Raw genomic sequence first — 18,002 nt, 5'->3', positions numbered from 1 at the left:
ACTGTTTGGACTCGGACCTGTTCACTGAACCCCTGCCTGTCCTGACCTCGAGCCTGCCTATCTCCTTGTACTGTTTGGACTCGGACCTGTTCACTGAACCCCTGCCTGTCCTGACCTCGAGCCTGCCTATCCCCTTGTAAGGTTTGGACTCGGACCTGTTCACTGAACCCCTGCCTGTCCTGACCTTGAGCCTGCCTATCCCCTGGTACTGTTTGGACTCTGACCTGGTTTATGAACTCTCGCCTGTCCCCAACCTGACTTTTGCCTACCCCCTTTTGGTATAATAAATATCAGAGCTCAACTATCTGCCTCCTGTGTCTGCATTTGGGTCTCGCCTTGTGCCCTTATATTATTGCCTTATTGCAAACAGGATGCATGTTTTGGAATATTTGTATTCTGTACAAGCTCCCTTCTTCTCACTCTGTCAATTAGGTTAGTATTGTGGAGTAAATAGTATGTAAATAAATGTTATTGATCCATCCTCAGTTTTCTCCTATCACTGCCATTAAACTCAGTTACTGCTTTAAATATCACCGCTCAGGCTAAGACCCAGATGCAGACACAGGAGGCGGATAGTACGAGTCAGAGTTTATTACAGTACAAGGGACAGGCAATCGGTAGGTCAAGGCATGCAAAGAGTCGTAATCTAAATGACCTGGAAACAGGAGACAAAGGGCTGTGAGACAGAAGTTTAATTCTAGATACATGGAAAGTGGGATGTATACGGAGGTTGCAGGGCAACAGAAGGTCGAACAGCAAAGGGGCTAAGGACCTTAGAGATGGGGAAAGGGACGATAAAATGGGGGGAAAGTTTGCGGAACTCCACCCGGAGGGGCAGGTGGAGGTGGTCTTGAGAAAAGCGGCCCGGGCTCTCTTTCAGGTGCGGCGACAGTGACAGACGAACATCTGGGCAGAAGGTATGCTGACCTCTTGCTCCGGGAAGGGACCCTGTCGACCAGAAATACATGGATCCGTAGGTCGTGCTGCACCATGAGCTGGGCCGTTTCCTTAGCTGAGGGCAACTTAGGAAGGGGGATAAAATGGGAGGCTTTGGAAAACCGATCCACCACCGTAAGTATGGTGGTGTTACCATTTGACGGAGGGAGACCAGTGACGAAGTCCAAGGGTATATGGGAACGGGGCTTTGAGGAACAGGGAGGGGTTAAAGGAGGATAGCCAGAGCTTGTTGTTCTGCACACACAAAATGCAGGAGGCAACGAACGCGGTGACGTCAGGAACCATGGTGGGCCACCAAAAACATTGTCTGATGAAAGCCAAGGTCCGACGGGAGCCAGGATGACAGGTGAGTCTCGAGGAATGCTGGGAACACTGCGCCTTGCGGACCAGACTCTCTATTCCCCAGATGATAGCAGCCACTAGACAGGAAGTAGGGAGGATGGTCTCGGGGTCCAATGGAGTAGTAGCGGGGCTGTACACACATTCTTGGACCCCGGGCGGTAGGAAATAGTGAAATGGGTACGAGTGAATAACAGAGCCCATCTCGACTGCCTGGAGTTGAGGCGCTTTGCGGTGTGGAACTATTCCAGGTTCTTATGGTTCGTCCACACCAAGAATGGATGTTCCGACCCTTCTAACCAGTGACTCCACTCCTCCGACAGCATCTTAACTGCGAGCAATTCTCAATTTCTCACGTCATAGTTCCTCTCAGTGGGGTTAAGACGATGGGAAAGGAAGGTGCAGGGATGCAGCTTCTGGTCCTGGGCAGAATGCTGGGACAGGACTGCCCCCACTTCGACGTCCGAGGCATCAACCTCCACCATGAACTGACGGGACGGGACCGAATAGATTAAGATGGGAGCTGTAGTGAATCGCTGCTTGAGGTCTGAGAATGCCCGGTCAGCTGCTGGAGACCATATTAATGGAACCTTGGGAGAGGTGAATGCAGAGAGGGGTGAAGCAAGGGTGCTGTAACGCCAGATGAAACAACGGTAGAAATGAGCAAACCCCAGGAAACGTTGCAGCTGCACTCTGGATGTGGGTTGAGGCCAATCTACCACCGCTCTATTCCCTGCAGCGATGACGTATCCTAGGAAGGAGATGGTGGATCGATGGAACTCGCATTTCTCCGCCATCACGAAAGCTGGTTCTCCAGGAGACGCTGGAGGACCTGTCGGAAATGGAGGACGTGATCTTGAACTGACCACGAATAAATGAGGATGTTGTCGAGGTAGACAAACACAAATCGGTTCAACATGTCATGGAGCACATCATTGACCAGGGCCTGGAACACTGCGGGAGCGTTGGTCAGTCCGAACGGCATACCAGGTGCTCATAGTGCCCGGTATGATCATTGTTATGTTTGGAGGAAAAAGGGGGAGGTTTGCAAGCCGAAGAACACCATCCCAACCATGAAGCACGGGGTGGCAGTATCATGTTGTGGGGGTGCTTTGCTGCAGGAGGGACTGGTGCACTTCACAAAATAGATGGCACATGAGGAAGGAAAAATATGTGGATATATTGAAGCAACATCTCAAGACATCAGTCAGGAAGTTAAAGCTTGGTCGCAAATGGGTCTTGACCCCAAGCATACTTCCAAAGTTGTGGCAAAATGGTTAAGGACAACAAAGTCAAGGTATTGGAGTGGCCAGCCCTGACCTCAATACCATCGAAAAACTGAGTTAGAATGTATTTGGCTGAGGTGTATGTACATTTCCGACTTCAACCGAATGTTATGTAGAAAAAAATCTAATCAAATCAAATGTATTTATAAAGCCCTTCTTACATCAGCTGATATATCAAAGTGCTGTATAGAAACCCAGCCTAAAACCCCAAACAGCAAGCAATGCAGGTGTAGAAGCACGGTGGCTAGGAAAAACTCCCTAGAAAGGCATAAACCTAGGAAGAAACCTAGAGAGGAACCAGGCTATGAGGGGTGGCCAGTCCTCTTCTGGCTGTGCGGGGTGGAGATTATAACAGAACATGGCCAAGATGTTCAAATGTTCATAGATGACCAGCAGGGTCAGATAATAATAATCACAGGGGTTGTCGAGGGTGCAACAGGTCAGCACCTCAGGAGTAAATGGCAGTTGGATTTTCATAGCCGATCATCCAGAGTATCTCTACCGCTCCTGCTGTCTATAGGGAGTTGAAAACAACAGGTCTGGGACAGGTAGCACGTCCGGTGAACAGGACAGGGTTCCATAGCCGCAGGCAGAACAGTTGAAACTGGAGCAGCAGCACGGCCAGGTGGACTGGGGACAGCAAGGAGTCATCAAGGCCAGGTAACATATTTAAAATCATCCACCCCTAAAGAAAAAAGAAAAGAAAAAAGAAACACACACACACACTCATACACTCTCAACCCCTTTCCCTCACAACAACCATAGACTCAGATTCTCAACAGTTGCACCATCCCATATGTTAACTCAAGAAAGGTCTTGATTAACGAATGCATATACAGTTGCAGCTTTTACAGGCTTATCTGAGATCTTTATACTTCATCATAGCAGACTGTCAGTAGGTGAAAATAGCCAGATGTCCTTTAATAAGAGCACATTATTCAAATTGAGATGACAGAAAATGTGGGAGAAGTTAGGATGACATCTTTGTGGTGTGTGTGAGTGTGTGTGTAATATATAATAACATACACCGAGTATACAAACATTAACAACACCTTCTCTTTCCATGACATAGACTGATCAGTTGAATCCATGTGAAAGCTATGATCCCTTGTTGATGTCACTTGTTACATCCACTTCAAATCAGTGTAGATGAATGTGAAGAGACAGGTTAAATAAGGATTTTTAAGCCTTGAGACAATAAAGACATGGATTGTGTTTGTGTGCCATTCAGAGGGTGGATGGGCAAGATATAATATTTAAGTGCCTTTAAATGGGCTATGGTAGTAGGTGCCAGGTGCACCGGTTTGTGACAAGAACTGCAAAGCTGCTGTGATTTTCAGGGTCAAAAGTTTCCTGTGTGTATCAAGAATGGTCCACCACCCAAAGGACACCCAGCCAACTTGACAACAGTGGGAATCATCAGAGTCAACATGGGCCAGCATCCCTGTGGAACGCTTTCGACACCTTGTAGAATCCATGCCCCAACAAATTGAGGCTGTTCTGAGGGCATGGGGTGCAACTCAATTTAAGAAAAACACTCTGAGCAGGCACCTTGGATATAAGAGGTTGTTGATTTCAAATAGTAAACAAGAATATACAAGCTATCCACATGGTATCAAAGAAAGTCCTGATTTGTTCAAAAAAGCAAATACAAAGTCTAGTTCAAATGATTTTAAACCTGATTTTTACAATGACAACACAAATATTCAACTTTATTGCATGACTTCCATTTTTAAGAGAATATGTTGTTTGGTTTGTCTTGTTGATTATATTGAATAGGTAACACCCAAATAAATGTTTATCGTGCACACTAATCCTTGAAAGTGTGTAAACGTCGTTTTATATCATGGGAGGAATTAGAACAACGTCAAGATAACCAGATATCACTAGATTCCGATTTAACTACTTTTTACATGTAAAACCCGTATTTCATTGTGAGACGAGATTATCTGTGCAGCGCGTCTGCAATGAATACTACCTGGAACTGGCCCTACATTGCCGACGCATGTGCAATGAAAGCACTTCCTTTTCCGCTCATTGCGCTGCGTTTTCTTCTTCAACCAAGCTTCTCCTCAGCGTAAAAAAAAGGTAAACACAATTGATATGTACACATTTGAAACTACTGCATTTCACTGGGACAAAAGTAAGCTATTTAGTATCAATGCGTCGGTTGATATGATAATTTGGTGCAGATGCATTGCTTGCTAAGTGAACAACATGATAATGGTTTATGAGTAACCTCCATTCATTTAGCTAACGTTCTATCACTGAAGCCCAAAAATAACTAAATCTGTTGCCACAATTTGACAACCACTCGCTAGCGGTCCTCTTGCGTTATTGTACTTTATGTATACTATCATGGTAAGGTTAATTGAATAACCACGTTATTGTAATGCTGTCTATTCTGTACCATTTAAGATCACTAACCGCGTGTTGGCTCAAGTGAATCCGACGTCATGAGTTTGTTCGGGGCCAGCACTGGCTTTGGCGCTGGGGGATTTGGAGCGGCAACCACGGACACCCACAACCCAATGAAGGTAAGTAGCTAGCTCATAACATTCCCTATATGTAACCTGCTTAATAATCAATATTTTACTAGTATAACTTGTTCTGAGAGGTGTAATTCAAATATATTTGATTTTGAATTATATGTTATCTCATACAGGATGTGGAAGTAACCTCACCCCCAGATGACAGCATCAGTTGCTTGGCGTTCAGTCCTCCTGCCATGCCAGGGAACTTCTTGATAGGGGGATCCTGGGCCAATGATGTGAGTCGTCATGGTCCACTTAAAGTGCCCACTTCATACTTATGTTTGTTGCTATGAGTCTAAAACCCATTCACTTTGTAACAACATATGAGACTGTTTTCTTACATTTTTCCAGGTGAGGTGTTGGGAGGTACAGGACAACGGGCAGACAGTCCCCAAAGCCCAGCAGATGCACACGGGTCCCGTCCTTGATGTCTGCTGGAGCGAAGTAGGCCCCCTCACATTACATATCTTTACCAACCATATGAGGTGTTTGAATGAAACTTGACTTATTCGTTCCCTTGCGCTTTTAGGACGGTAGCAAGGTTTTCACTGCGTCTTGTGACAAGACTGCCAAAATGTGGGACCTCAACAGCAACCAGGCAATACAGATCGCACAGGTAAATATTTCAGGCTATGAATACTGTTTTCAGTGTTATTTTTCAATTTGTAGTTTTATCACCTCTCTGTGCTTCCCTTGAATGCATTGACAAGTTCTGTTGACACTAGATCATATTAGAAATGGTCTTTGATTTGTGTTTCCATTTAGCATGATGCTCCTATCAGAACAGTCCACTGGATCAAAGCCCCCAACTACAACTGCATCATGACAGGCAGCTGGGACAAAACTCTGAAGGTAAGAAAAAAAAAAAAAAATATATATATATATATATATTAGTTATTATAGGTTATTAAAGGAATAGAGCCAAACAGTCCTTTATCCCAGTGGCAGTAAGGCTCATGAATGACAGTCACTAGAATGTTCAGCGGGCTGGCTTACAGTTGACATTGTACTGATGTGAAGTGTATATTGTGTACAGTTAAATCATTATGAGTCACCCATGAATTTGTATGCTTTGATGATATGTTTTAATTTACAGTGTCACAAACAACATTTCCCCATTGTGATCATAAAGTCATTCTTAGTTATACTTTTAATCGTTCATTTATTTGTTTGATTTGCTCTGCTGTAGTTCTGGGACACCCGCTCGCCCAACCCAATGATGTCTCTGCAGTTGCCAGAGAGGTGCTACTGTGCAGATGTGGTGAGGACCTAGTGCTAAAGCTCCAGTGATTCATATTCTTTAAGTGGTTTTCTATAATAGCTCTAAATAGCATTCAGCAGAGTTAAATGTTCCCCAAATAATTGCTTAAAGTGTGCTGTCCTGGGGCCTCATTTATAAACGGTGCGTACGTACAAAATATACCCCAAAATATGCATGTGCCAGTTTACCACAAAAGTTGTCACAGAACTTGACGTGAGAATGTATTTTCCTCCACACAAATTAAGACATGCGTACGCGCATCTTCTGGCGGTTTAAGTATTGCAATCAGGAAAGTTGGCCTGTGCAAATGGGGTATATGGTGACACGCTTATTCATAAACACATAATAATGAGATGCAGCCATTTGCTGTTAGTGAGAATAGAAAATATCAAGTGTGTTTGGTTTTTAGATTCTAAAATAATTACAGAATTGTTATTTTCGTAATTATTTCTGAATAAATTCCTTAATTTTTATGGCTGTGATGGGTTCATATTCCTGAAATAGCCATACAACAAATTACCATGTGCATCTCATTTAATTGGGTCTATGTAAATAGATAGGCAATGTATTTCAAGTTTTGCTATACGTGATGACATATGCAGCTTGGTTTCTAGCCGACAGACGAATGTAACAGGTGGACATCAACACAGTTGATCTTGTACTTTGAAGTACAGTGCCTTTGCGTAAGTATTCGTCCCCCTTGAACTTTGCGACCTTTTGCCACATTTCAGGCTTCAAACATAAAGATATAAAACTGTATTTTTTTGTGAAGAATCAACAACAAGTGGGACACAATCATGAAGTGGAACGACATTTATTGGATATTTCAAACTTTTTTAACAAATCAAAAACTGAAAAATTGGGCGTGCAAAATTATTCAGCCCCCTTAAGTTAATACTTTGTAGCGCCACCTTTTGCTGTGATTACAGCTGTAAGTCGCTTGGGGTATGTCTTTATCAGTTTTGCACATCGAGAGACTGACATTCTTTCCCATTCCTCCTTGCAAAACAGCTCGAGCTCAGTGAGGTTGGATGGAGAGCATTTGTGAACAGCAGTTTTCAGTTCTTTCCTCAGATTCTCGATTGGATTCAGGTCTGGACTTTGACTTGGCCATTCTAACACCTGGATATGTTTATTTTTGAACCATTCCATTGTAGATTTTGCTTTATGTTTTGGATCATTGTCTTGTTGGAAGACAAATCTCTGTCCCAGTCTCAGGTCTTTTGCAGAATCCATCAGGTTTTCTTCCAGAATGGTCCTGTATTTGGCTCCATCCATCTTCCCATCAATTTTAACCATCTTCCCTGTCCCTGCTGAAGAAAAGCAGGCCCAAACCATGATGCTGCCACCACCATGTTTGACAGTGGGTATGGTGTGTTCAGGGTGATGAGCTGTGTTGCTTTTACGCCAAACATAACATTTTGCATTGCTGCCAAAAAGTTCAATTTTGGTTTCATCTGACCAAAGCACCTTCTTCCACATGTTTGGTGTGTCTCCCAGGTGGCTTGTGGCAAACTTTAAACAACACTTTTTATGGATATCTTTAAGAAATGGCTTTCTTCTTGCCACTCTTCCATAAAGGCCAGATTTGTGCAATATACGACTGATTGTTGTCCTATGGACAGTCTCCCACCTCAGCTGTAGATCTCTGCAGTTCATCCAGAGTGATCATGGGCCTCTTGGCTGCATCTCTGATCAGTCTTCTCCTTGTATGAGCTGAAAGTTTAGAGGGACGGCCAGGTCTTGGTAGATTTGCAGTGGTCTGATACTCCTTCCATTTCAATATTATCGCTTGCACAGTGCTCCTTGGGATGTTTAAAGCTTGGAAAATCTTTTTGTATCCAAATCCGGCTTTCAACTTCTTCACAACAGTATCTCGGACCTGGCTGGTGTGTTCCTTGTTCTTCATGATGCTCTCTGCGCTTTTAACAGACCTCTGAGACTATCACAGTGCAGGTGCATTTATACGGAGACTTGATTACACACAGGTGGATTGTATTTATCATCATTAGTCATTTAGGTCAACATTGGATCATTCAGAGATCCTCACTGAACTTCTGGAGAGAGTTTGCTGCACTGAAAGTAAAGGGGCTGAATAATTTTGCACGCCCAATTTTTCAGTTTTTGATTTGTTAAAAAAGTTTGAAATATCCAATAAATGTCGTTCCACTTCATGATTGTGTCCCACTTGTTGTTGATTCTTCACAAAAAAATAGTTTTATATCTTTATGTTTGAAGCCTGAAATGTGGCAAAAGGTCGCGAAGTTAAAGGGGGCCGAATACTTTCGCAAGGCACTGTATGTGTGCTACTACTGTATGCCAATTGTTTTCTCTTTCAGAAATGGTCAATACAGCATAAATTACTGCATTTAAAAAAAAAACTTTCTGCCAACACAGTAAATAGACAAGTTACTGCAAAATAGCATAACTTTCTTCCCACACCTCTACAGAAATGTGATCAAATATACCATTGATCTTTTTTTATAGAAATTGCCGTGGCCTAATTCCAATAGTGACAAATATACAGAAAATAAAGGGAGTGTTATTGTCACTGTAAAAAGTGAACGGAGGGCGTTTTCCGGGTGGAGATTTAATACTCGTTCACGCATGCTCAGTTTTATGACAGGTCTGATTTATAACGGGAAACATGCGTATGTATGGTGTGCACCAAGTTTATAAATCTCTATTTTTAGACGTACGCATTCTTTTCAGAAATGGCGTGCGCAGGTATTTGGTGTGAAATGTATGCAACGGTTATAAATGAGGCCGCTGGTTTTAATAAGTCATGTGTTGTCAACTCGGCTGATTGGTTCCCTGTTGTTTTCAGGTGTACCCCATGGCAGTGGTAGCGTCTGCAGACCGAGGTTTGATTGTATATCAGCTTGAAAACCAGCCGTCTGAGTTTAGGAGGATAGACTCACCACTCAAACACCAGGTGACTGGTCTCACATACCAGGTGACTTACAGGTCTCCCTAAAAGAGTTCTTTTGACCTCATTGGGACTTCCTGGATAAATAAAGGTTACATAAAAAAAAAATGAACAATACATTTACAGGACTGTCTACTACTGTACATACACACACCTTTTCAGAGTGCAGTTTCCATTGATTATCAATTATTCATGAATAGTTCATGCCTGTGGTGTACACCCTAACACTACCTCTTCCATCTCCCTGTATCAGCACCGCTGCATAGCCATTTTTAAGGACAAACAGAACAAGCCTGCTGGATTTGCTCTCGGAAGTATTGAAGGGCGGGTTGCAATTCACTACATCAACCCTCCTAACCCGTGAGTGCCACAAACCAGGCTGTTCCTTAAACTGTGAGAAAGACCTTGGCTACCACCCACGGCACCCTACTCACCACAATGTGTTTTTGTGTTGTAGAGCCAAGGATAACTTCACCTTTAAGTGCCACAGGTCGAATGGAACCAACACAGCCACACCACAAGACATCTATGCTGTGAGTGCAGCTTGTGCTCTCTACACCCTGCTTTCATATACATTTGGCTACAGTCAGTAGGTAGCATAATGTATTGGGGTGTTTTTCATGCAAACACCTTGCTGTCTCTGATTAAACAGGTAAATGCCATCTCCTTCCACCCTGTCCACGGGACACTGGCGACTGTTGGGTCAGATGGTCGCTTCAGCTTCTGGGATAAAGACGCCCGCACCAAGCTGAAGACCTCAGAGCAGCTGGATCAGCCAATCACAGCATGCTCCTTCAACAACAACGGCAACATCTTTGCTTACGCCTCCAGCTATGATTGGTCAAAGGTAACATTTTATCTCGTACCTCATGTTATGATAGATAGGTTGATTTAAGACTATTTCTATTCCTTCAAAATGGCCAGGCAATATTTTAAATAAGCTAAATTGATACATCTTTGTGTTAAACCTCAGGGACATGAGTACTACAACCCTCAGAAAAAGAACTACATCTTCCTGCGTAATGCTACTGAGGAGCTGAAACCACGGAACAAGAAATGGTGAGTCAGAATGCCATTGTCATTTCATCAGTCATGTTTGGTCACCTCTATGGTGACTGTCAAGACATGATTTTCTATGCTCTCATTAAGAAATGTAGAACCACATGTATATTGGTGGACAAGAAAAGACTTGAAAGCAACAGACTTAATGGCTTGTACATTTCTCTCATGTCTCTAGATTTGTCCAGTATCTCGCCTGTTGTTTGCAAAATGGAGGGTTGTCAAATGCACACGTCATGCCTGCACGACCCTGTTCCTTTCCTGTGCCAACACCAATGGTGGAGCTGGTGCTTGCAAAATAGGGGTTGCAGAGTGATAAGATATTGTTTTGAAATATCTATTTTATTTTGTCACGATACCATGGTTGCATTTAAAGTAATGTTTTTTTTTTCTGTTACGTTGTTGTACAATTTAACGATATTGGAGAATGACATAAATGAGTAGATAAAGACAAGTTACACTATCCAACTGTTTTTTGCAACACCTTTTTTCATTCTCTTGCACATATTTTTTAAATTTAACTCGGTGTGTCAGTTAAGAACAATTCTTATTTACAATGACGGCCTACCCCGGACCAGTTGTGCGCCGCCCTATGGGACTTCCAATCACGGCCGGATGTGATGCAGTGATGCCTTTTGCTCTGAGATGCAGTACTTTAGACTGCTGCTCCACTCGGGAGCCAACCCCTGCACATATTCACATATGTTTAGAACACTAAACAAACAATGCATAGAACATACATGGTATGCTGGGCTTCTGTAACTGAACATTACCCTATTTCACCCATTTGGATTTCTATAAGAGGGACACTGAATTTGGGAAAGGGGATACTTAGGGGGCTGCCTTAATTGAAATTAGCACCTGGAAAACAGTGGGTTAACTGCCTTGCTCAGAACAGATTTTTACCTTGTCGGCTCTGGGATTCAATACAGCAACCTTTCGGTTACTGGCCCATCGCTCCTACCCGCCAGGCTACCTGCTGGCATCAATAGCTACAGGTCCCAGTATCTCTAAATTCCCTTGTCTATAGTAGGCTACTATAATGTATAGCTAAAGTACTCTGCACGATAAACTGAAAAATGCTGCAGGAAAATGTTTAGTTCTATACGATAGTAGACTACAAGCAGAATTTAGACAGCCATGTTTAGGGTTTGGTTTAGATCAGTGTTTCCCAACCCTGGTCGATTACCCCACATTTTTATTGTAACCCTGGACAAGCACACCTGATTCAACTGGTCAACTAATCATCAAGCCCACAATGATTTGAATTATGTACGTTTGTCAAGGGCTACAACGAAACTCTACTGTTGGAGGTACTCGAGGACCAGGGTTTGGGAAACACTGGTTCAGATGACCAGACACCGGAGCGGGAATTCGTGTATTCTCGCGATGGTCTTTTACGTCACAGTCTACATAAAACATTCGAACTCCTCGGCTACTTCTCTTTTGATTACGATATTTTGTGCGAGGATCAATAATCATGCCTCGCATCTATGTTGGAAAACTTAATTATAATGCTCGAGAAAAAGACCTTCAAAGATTTTTCAATGGCTACGGAAAGCTTATGGAAATTGATCTGAAAAATGGGTAAGTTGATCATATAAGAGAATCAGTTAGAACAAAAAATAGCTGGCAAGCTAATGGTAACTTCATATCCAGTTGGCGTTAACTAGCTAACGTTACCTACTTGCTTTCGGCTAGCTTCCCCAAAACATAAGCGAAATACATTCACATTTGCCTTTCTTGTGTTATCTGTGCGTGTAATAGAAATTAGCTAAAGTTAGTGGTTATTAGATGCACACATTTGATTTACTAAAGCATTTAACATGTTTGGTAAAGAAGGCCCCTAGCTAACGTATTTAGATGCTAGCTACTACACAGCGTGTTCAAAATGGCTGCTTGTTTGGCTGCAGGCAGTTTTTTTGGTCGTTACTAGTTATTACAGCCAAAGTCGTGAACCCCACCTATTTCCACGATTTCTCTTATTAAAATGTGGTTTTTAAACCTAACCTTAACCAATCACTCTTAACCTTAAACGAGGACCAAAAATAATTGTTTTCATGCATTTTTACAATATAGCCAATTTCGACTTTGTTGCTGTGTTATCTAGTGGAAACCTATATTTTTTTGTGCGGCCATGTGGCTACCAATGATGTATATAAACCCTGGATTTTGGATGCTAAGTATTGGCATATGAAGCTCTGAAGTCACCGGTCGGCCATATTGGCACTCCACAGAAGAAACAGCCCTCCATATTAATAAATGTCATTCCTACAGTATTTCAATATTACATGTGTTTTTTCTTTTTGTGGGGGAGACTGACAATAGCACTTTCTTAAATGTATACTTTTATAGGGTGTCCTCCCACAGGGTGTAACAAATTTGCATGAGCTGAATTAAATGTAAAAGGCTTTGAGAATAAAAAGCCTGGTATATGTTCAGTGCTCCGTTGACATTTCAGAGTTACACTTGTGAATTATTTGAAAAATAACAACATTTTTGAATGGGTATGGAAAGTGTGTACTAAAATGTGATGTACTACATGACTGCTCAAAATCAATATCCATCTTACCTCTTATGTTGGGGCTGGGCGACATGGTCCAAATAGCATATCACAATATTTTTTTCCAATTTATGACAGTATGTTATGTTTTTAAATAATAAAAGTTCAACATTTGCCTTGAGTAGTGTGACCCTAGGGTGGCAACACATACATTCTAAGTTAATTCGTTGGGGTTTTTCTCCATTCGGTTCAATTCAACAAAAATCATTTTCATACATTTCTACATTTCTTGCCCTCAAATTATAGATAATTTCCACACTGCCACACGGGGCTGCACAATATGGGTTAAATAATCTAGGCCTTGTTTTTAACCAAATGTTGTGATTTAGATCAAAACACTTGGGTGAACTGTTGGTATCATGGAATTGGGATGTTAATTATATTGTTATAATAGTGGGCACTTTGATTACAGTGGGCATGACAATGAATGAAAATGGCAGGGAGGAGTTATTGTGACAGGGTAGGAACCAAATTGTTGGACAGTGTTTCCCAGGGGACCCTACAATCTTTGGCTACATTAAATGTTTCTTCATGTAGCCAACATATTCATCATTTGCTTATTCCTCTTTGATTTAGAAGATACTGTTGCGCAAACATGCAGATTGAGGCCTGTTAAAACTTTCTTAGAATAGACAAACTTTGCTTTTTGTAGATGTAAGAAACAAACTAATTGTGTAATTATAGAACGCTTTTGAATTTTATATTAAGAAGCAAAGTGGAAACAACATTGTTGTCATCAACACTGTTGCATGTGCTACATTGACCGTGCAGACTGAACAAGTTTCTTGTGGTCAAGCAACAACAAGTGCTCTCCTAGGGGGGCAGGGCTAGGTCTGTGGAAAGCTGCGAGGAGAGGGATGTCTTGAATAGCTGTGTAAACTATAAAATTGATGTTATACATGGCATATCACAATTGTTATTTTTAACGTTCTAATACTGTTATAGAAGATAACGTCAAAACCAAAACCAGTCTGTGCCTCAATACCGGTATATAGTAAAATACAGCCCTACTATTTTATGTCCTGTGGACTCAAAAAAGAAAGATGTGAGTTCAACAGTAAAGTGAGCCTGTCAGGTAGCCAGTAGCCTTAATTCTTGCAGAGTCCAGCCTAGCTGTTGCAATGCAATTATTATTATTTTGAACATGGCCTTTTAACAAATTGAGGTTTGGACCATTGGTTTTCTTCAAGGAAAATCTATACAATTAACTTATTTTACCCCTTGGTCAAAAAGCATTTTTTTATAGGACACCCTATACTGCAGCGGATGCGTTAGAGTTGAGAGATCTGTGTTTTCAAAACGCAGACCCTCAGACAAATGTGCTTTTTGAACCATTTCACCTGTTTTATGTTGCATCAAGACTGTTCAGGGGCGTACAACTATAGTTATCCTTCACAGAAAATGTGACTGACTAGTTGGCTAATTAGCAGCTTGTAGTTTAAGTGCCTTAATTCATTGGTTTGGCATTTGTTTTTATTGCTAGCTTATTTAACTTTTTTATCTTTTAGATATGGCTTTGTAGAATTTGAGGATAATCGCGATGCGGACGACGCAGTGTATGAACTGAATGGCAAGGAGTTGTGCGGGGAGCGTGTGACCGTGGAACATGCCAGAGGACCGCGCCGTGACCGAGATGGATATGGTGGTGGTGGCGGCGGGGGTGGTGGTCGCAGTAAGTGCAATGTATTTCAATGTTCCCGTCACCCTTTTCCCAATGGGTCAAGGAGATGTGAATGTGGACCGTACACACACAGGCCTGTGATCCTGAAGTGGAGTTTGACATAACTCGCCAATACTCAATGATGTTACCATTTCCATAGTGTCACCATTGAGTATGGTACAAGTTTGACCCAACTCAGAGCAGACCTCAGATTACTGCTACTGATTGTTTAGGTGTAGTGAAACCATGTTTCTAGTGTTTTCTTCCTGGTGGAATTGTGAACACCAATAAACAACTGTATTTAGTTAAGAAGTCACGACTTTGTCACCATGTAGCCCAGCTGTACCGTGAAATACCATTACATGTGAATTGTCTTTGCGTTTTGATTTCAACATTAACAAAGTCCTTGATGTTTCAATTTGAAAGAGTCCAGCTGCGGGCTGAGGCTGAGTCCATTGAGGCTAAGATGACTGCCTGTCCCGTTTGGCCTTGGCTTTCACCTTTACAATGTGTGTGTGACCTATGCCTCTTGACCCTTGGCTGACCTAACCGGAAGCCTTGATGACATCATCCTTTTTCCAATAGACCAGGGGTGATGGTGAGGATTCCCATTGGTTTCTATGTTGAAAGAATAAGTGGGACGGCTTTAAGTCAACATGTTACCTTTCCCTGTAAAGCAGGCAAAGCAACTGCATTGTCCCCAGTTTGACAACCGGTTAGGCTATGTCATGGGGTAAAACCTTTGTAGAGATATGTCAGTTGGCACTCTTGCAAAATGTGCTACAAGTTTTTGACATTGACTTTGTGGAAGCCTCTGTTTGTCTTTCAGGATTCAAGAGTTTGTAAGAAGAACATCACTGTCCATTTGTTTATACTGCTAAAGATTTGCGGTTTTTAAACATTTGTCAGACTGGCTGTATGTTGCTGATAACAGATGCAGTGGTGTTCTTTGCACAGCAATGAACTACAGAGGCTGTACAGTGAGGAGAATACAAATGTACAGCCACTAAGCCAACAAATGCCACAGCTTTAATACCTCAGTCACTTAATTAGGTTTGTCTTGAGACTGGGTCCAGATGGACATCTCACAGGACCTATATTAAACATACCACACCTTTTATTCTGGTAGTTGCATTCTCTGTTCATGGTCTGATCCATTAAGTGAAATGCCTATATGCCACTCTGTTTTTCTGACAATTTGTCTGTCCTGTCATTTAAAGGTAGTAGTGGTTACAGCAGCAGCAGAAGCCGCACTGGCAGGGATAAGTACGGGCCACCCGTCCGTACTGAGTACCGACTGATCGTTGAGAATCTGTCCAGCCGCTGCAGCTGGCAGGATCTGAAGGTGAGTTGAGGGGACACTTATATTTAAGCAATAAGGCCTGAGGCAGTGTGGTATATTGCAAATATACCATACCTAAGGGCTGGTCTTAGGCACGATGCAAAGCATATTGCCTGGATACAGCCCTTAGCAGTGGTATATTATGTACCACAAACCCACAAGGTGCCCTATTGCTATTATAAACCGGTTACCAACATAAATATAACAGTAAACAAGTAGTTTTGCGCCATACGGTGGTATATTGTCTGATATACACAGAGCTGGAATGGTGTTTCAGCCAATCAGTGTCCACGACCCAACTACCTGGTTTATAATTATAGGTGAGGGACAGGTACTGAAGATGAACTGTCAGTTGCTATCCATGGTAGGCCGTTTTGTTTCTGAAAAATTGGGGTAATGTTCGGCAGTGACTTTGCCTGGTCTCCTACAGGATTTCATGCGTCAGGCTGGAGAGGTCACGTATGCCGACGCCCACAAGGAGCGTACCAACGAGGGTGTCATCGAGTTTGGCTCACGCTCGGACATGAGGAGGGCCCTAGACAAGCTGGACGGCACGGACATCAACGGGAGGAAGATCCGCCTGGTGGAGGAAAAGTCTCGCCGCCGACGCTCCTACTCTGGCAGTCGCTCTAGGTGAGGTTCTACATACTACCCTGCTCTTTATGAGTGAATCCCATGTGTGGTCACACTTATGCAGCCATTTAATGTGACATTTGTATTCTTGTTCCCCCTCTTCAGGTCTCGCAGCAGACGTCGCTCTCGTAGCAGGAGCCGCAGGAGCAGTCGCTCCAGGAGTAACTCCAGATCCCACTCCCGGTAAGCTGGCCCTAATGTCTAGAGAAGTATGGTTTAGATTGTTGTACCCATATTGACCAAAGACTGTTAACCATTCTGTCAACACCCTGCAGATCCCATTCTCGAAGCAAGAGACGCCACTCCAAGTCTGGAAGGAAGTCTCGTTCCCGCTCTCGCACCCGCAAATCCAGATCCCGTTCCAACAAAAGCAAGTCCCGTTCCAAGAGCTGCTCCAAGGTGAAATCCGAGCGGGATTCCCGCAGCCGCTCCAAGGAGAAGTCGGCCAACAAGAAGTCCCGTAGCCGATCAGCATCTCCCGTGAAAAATGGGAAGGAGGAGCGTTCCTCTCGCTCCCCTTCCCCAGCAGCTGACCGTCGCTCCAAGTCTCCGGACAAGCGCTCAGTCTCCCGCTCCAAATCCAGGTCTAGATCAGCTTCCCGAGATTAAAGGCTTCATCCAGGTGTTCCCCATTTGAGCAACTGGTGATATAGGACCAGCTCCTATTTGATTTGACAGATCAATCGCAGCACCAGGTGCATCAAGGCATGCTCAGTCTTAATCAGTGCTATCCTTGACACTTAAAAATCCGAACTACTATCTTGACGTATTATACATGGCATGAGAATGATTTAGTCATGTTTATTGTGGGGGAGTGCGCATCGTAGATTACAGCTATTGATCAGTTTTGTATTAATTGTACATAGAGGAGCTTGTCTGAAGGGCTTTGTATTTAAAACAAGCCAGGCCTTTTCTTTAATATCCTTTTTAGTTCTTGTTCGTATTCCTCTGTCTGCTTTTGCTTACCTCAGGGTGGTGTTTTGAGTTGGTTTTTCATTTTCATGATAGGAGTCATTTCACCTATTGAGCCCCCCCCTCAAGATGTACTGTATGTGTGCATACAATTTGTAGATGAGCAGATTTTTGGCCTTGTATGAACAGGTTTACCAGGGATGGTGGTACAGATTACACCCTCTCCACATAAGAAGCCGTTCTGATTACATGTGACATGCCCATTTTTTTTATTGTACATTTAATAAAAAGTTCATATGAAAATTGCTGGTTTGTGATGTTATTCTCCCATGATAACACACGCTTTGCTGTGTTTTGACGTTTGTGCCAAAAACGGAGTCATTGAATATTATGATTGACGGTGAAATTGTTGAGTGTCATATAATTGTTTCCTTGACGCGCGGCGGGGAGAGGTTATGGTTGAAATTATAAATCATTTGGGAGGTTATTTAACTCATGGAATTGGAGCGATGCAAGTCCGCTGTAGG

At 42.8% G+C, this 18,002-nt stretch overlaps 2 protein-coding genes across 5 annotated transcripts; both read left to right on the top strand.

Annotated features, from left to right (window-relative positions):
• The first annotated feature begins 4,599 nt into the window (after window positions 1-4,599).
• On the top strand, window positions 4,600-10,833 carry LOC139367704 (mRNA export factor-like). 3 transcript variants are annotated; one of them, XM_071106000.1, is made up of 13 exons: window positions 4,600-4,670; window positions 5,001-5,119; window positions 5,248-5,352; window positions 5,468-5,560; window positions 5,646-5,732; window positions 5,882-5,968; window positions 6,306-6,377; window positions 9,205-9,333; window positions 9,560-9,666; window positions 9,764-9,839; window positions 9,959-10,153; window positions 10,280-10,365; window positions 10,544-10,833. In XM_071106000.1, coding segments are annotated over exons 2-13 (1,119 nt in total). In that variant the 5' UTR covers window positions 4,600-4,670; window positions 5,001-5,038; the 3' UTR covers window positions 10,545-10,833. The 3 variants fall into 3 exon arrangements, with proteins under 3 accessions (XP_070962101.1, XP_070962103.1, XP_070962102.1); XM_071106002.1 differs by having other exon boundaries at window positions 4,603-4,670; window positions 9,205-9,312; XM_071106001.1 differs by lacking the exon at window positions 10,544-10,833 and having other exon boundaries at window positions 4,619-4,670; window positions 9,205-9,312; window positions 10,280-10,369.
• Window positions 10,834-11,743: 910 nt separating this feature from the next.
• Window positions 11,744-17,780, top strand: LOC139368738 (serine/arginine-rich splicing factor 6-like). 2 transcript variants are annotated; one of them, XM_071108037.1, is made up of 6 exons: window positions 11,744-11,952; window positions 14,437-14,604; window positions 15,813-15,933; window positions 16,361-16,563; window positions 16,669-16,746; window positions 16,839-17,780. In XM_071108037.1, exons 1-6 carry the CDS (start codon window positions 11,846-11,848, stop codon window positions 17,170-17,172), a joined length of 1,011 nt encoding a protein of 336 aa, XP_070964138.1. In that variant the 5' UTR covers window positions 11,744-11,845; the 3' UTR covers window positions 17,173-17,780. The 2 variants fall into 2 exon arrangements, with proteins under 2 accessions (XP_070964138.1, XP_070964137.1); XM_071108036.1 differs by having other exon boundaries at window positions 11,760-11,952; window positions 14,437-14,600; window positions 15,809-15,933; window positions 16,839-17,778.
• The last annotated feature ends 222 nt before the right edge of the window (window positions 17,781-18,002 follow it).

The sequence above is a fragment of the Oncorhynchus clarkii genome, chromosome 16 (assembly GCF_045791955.1).
Source record: "Oncorhynchus clarkii lewisi isolate Uvic-CL-2024 chromosome 16, UVic_Ocla_1.0, whole genome shotgun sequence".
Lineage (NCBI taxonomy): Eukaryota > Metazoa > Chordata > Actinopteri > Salmoniformes > Salmonidae > Oncorhynchus > Oncorhynchus clarkii.
Note: the sequence above shows the minus strand (reverse complement) of the source record. Positions and strands in the feature narration are given on the sequence as shown.

Bases quoted from the DNA above. Each gene is read 5' to 3' on its own strand.
- LOC139367704 (XM_071106000.1), top strand. From the start codon at position 5,039: ATGAGTTTGTTCGGGGCCAGCACTGGCTTTGGCGCTGGGGGATTTGGA. The intron at 5,733-5,881 runs GTAAATATTTCA...GTTTCCATTTAG, and splicing joins AGGCAATACAGATCGCACAG to CATGATGCTCCTATCAGAAC. The intron at 9,334-9,559 runs GTGACTTACAGG...TCCCTGTATCAG, and splicing joins TGACTGGTCTCACATACCAG to CACCGCTGCATAGCCATTTT.
- LOC139368738 (XM_071108037.1), top strand. From the start codon at position 11,846: ATGCCTCGCATCTATGTTGGAAAACTTAATTATAATGCTCGAGAAAAA. The intron at 15,934-16,360 runs GTGAGTTGAGGG...GGTCTCCTACAG, and splicing joins GCAGCTGGCAGGATCTGAAG to GATTTCATGCGTCAGGCTGG. The intron at 16,747-16,838 runs GTAAGCTGGCCC...AACACCCTGCAG, and splicing joins AACTCCAGATCCCACTCCCG to ATCCCATTCTCGAAGCAAGA.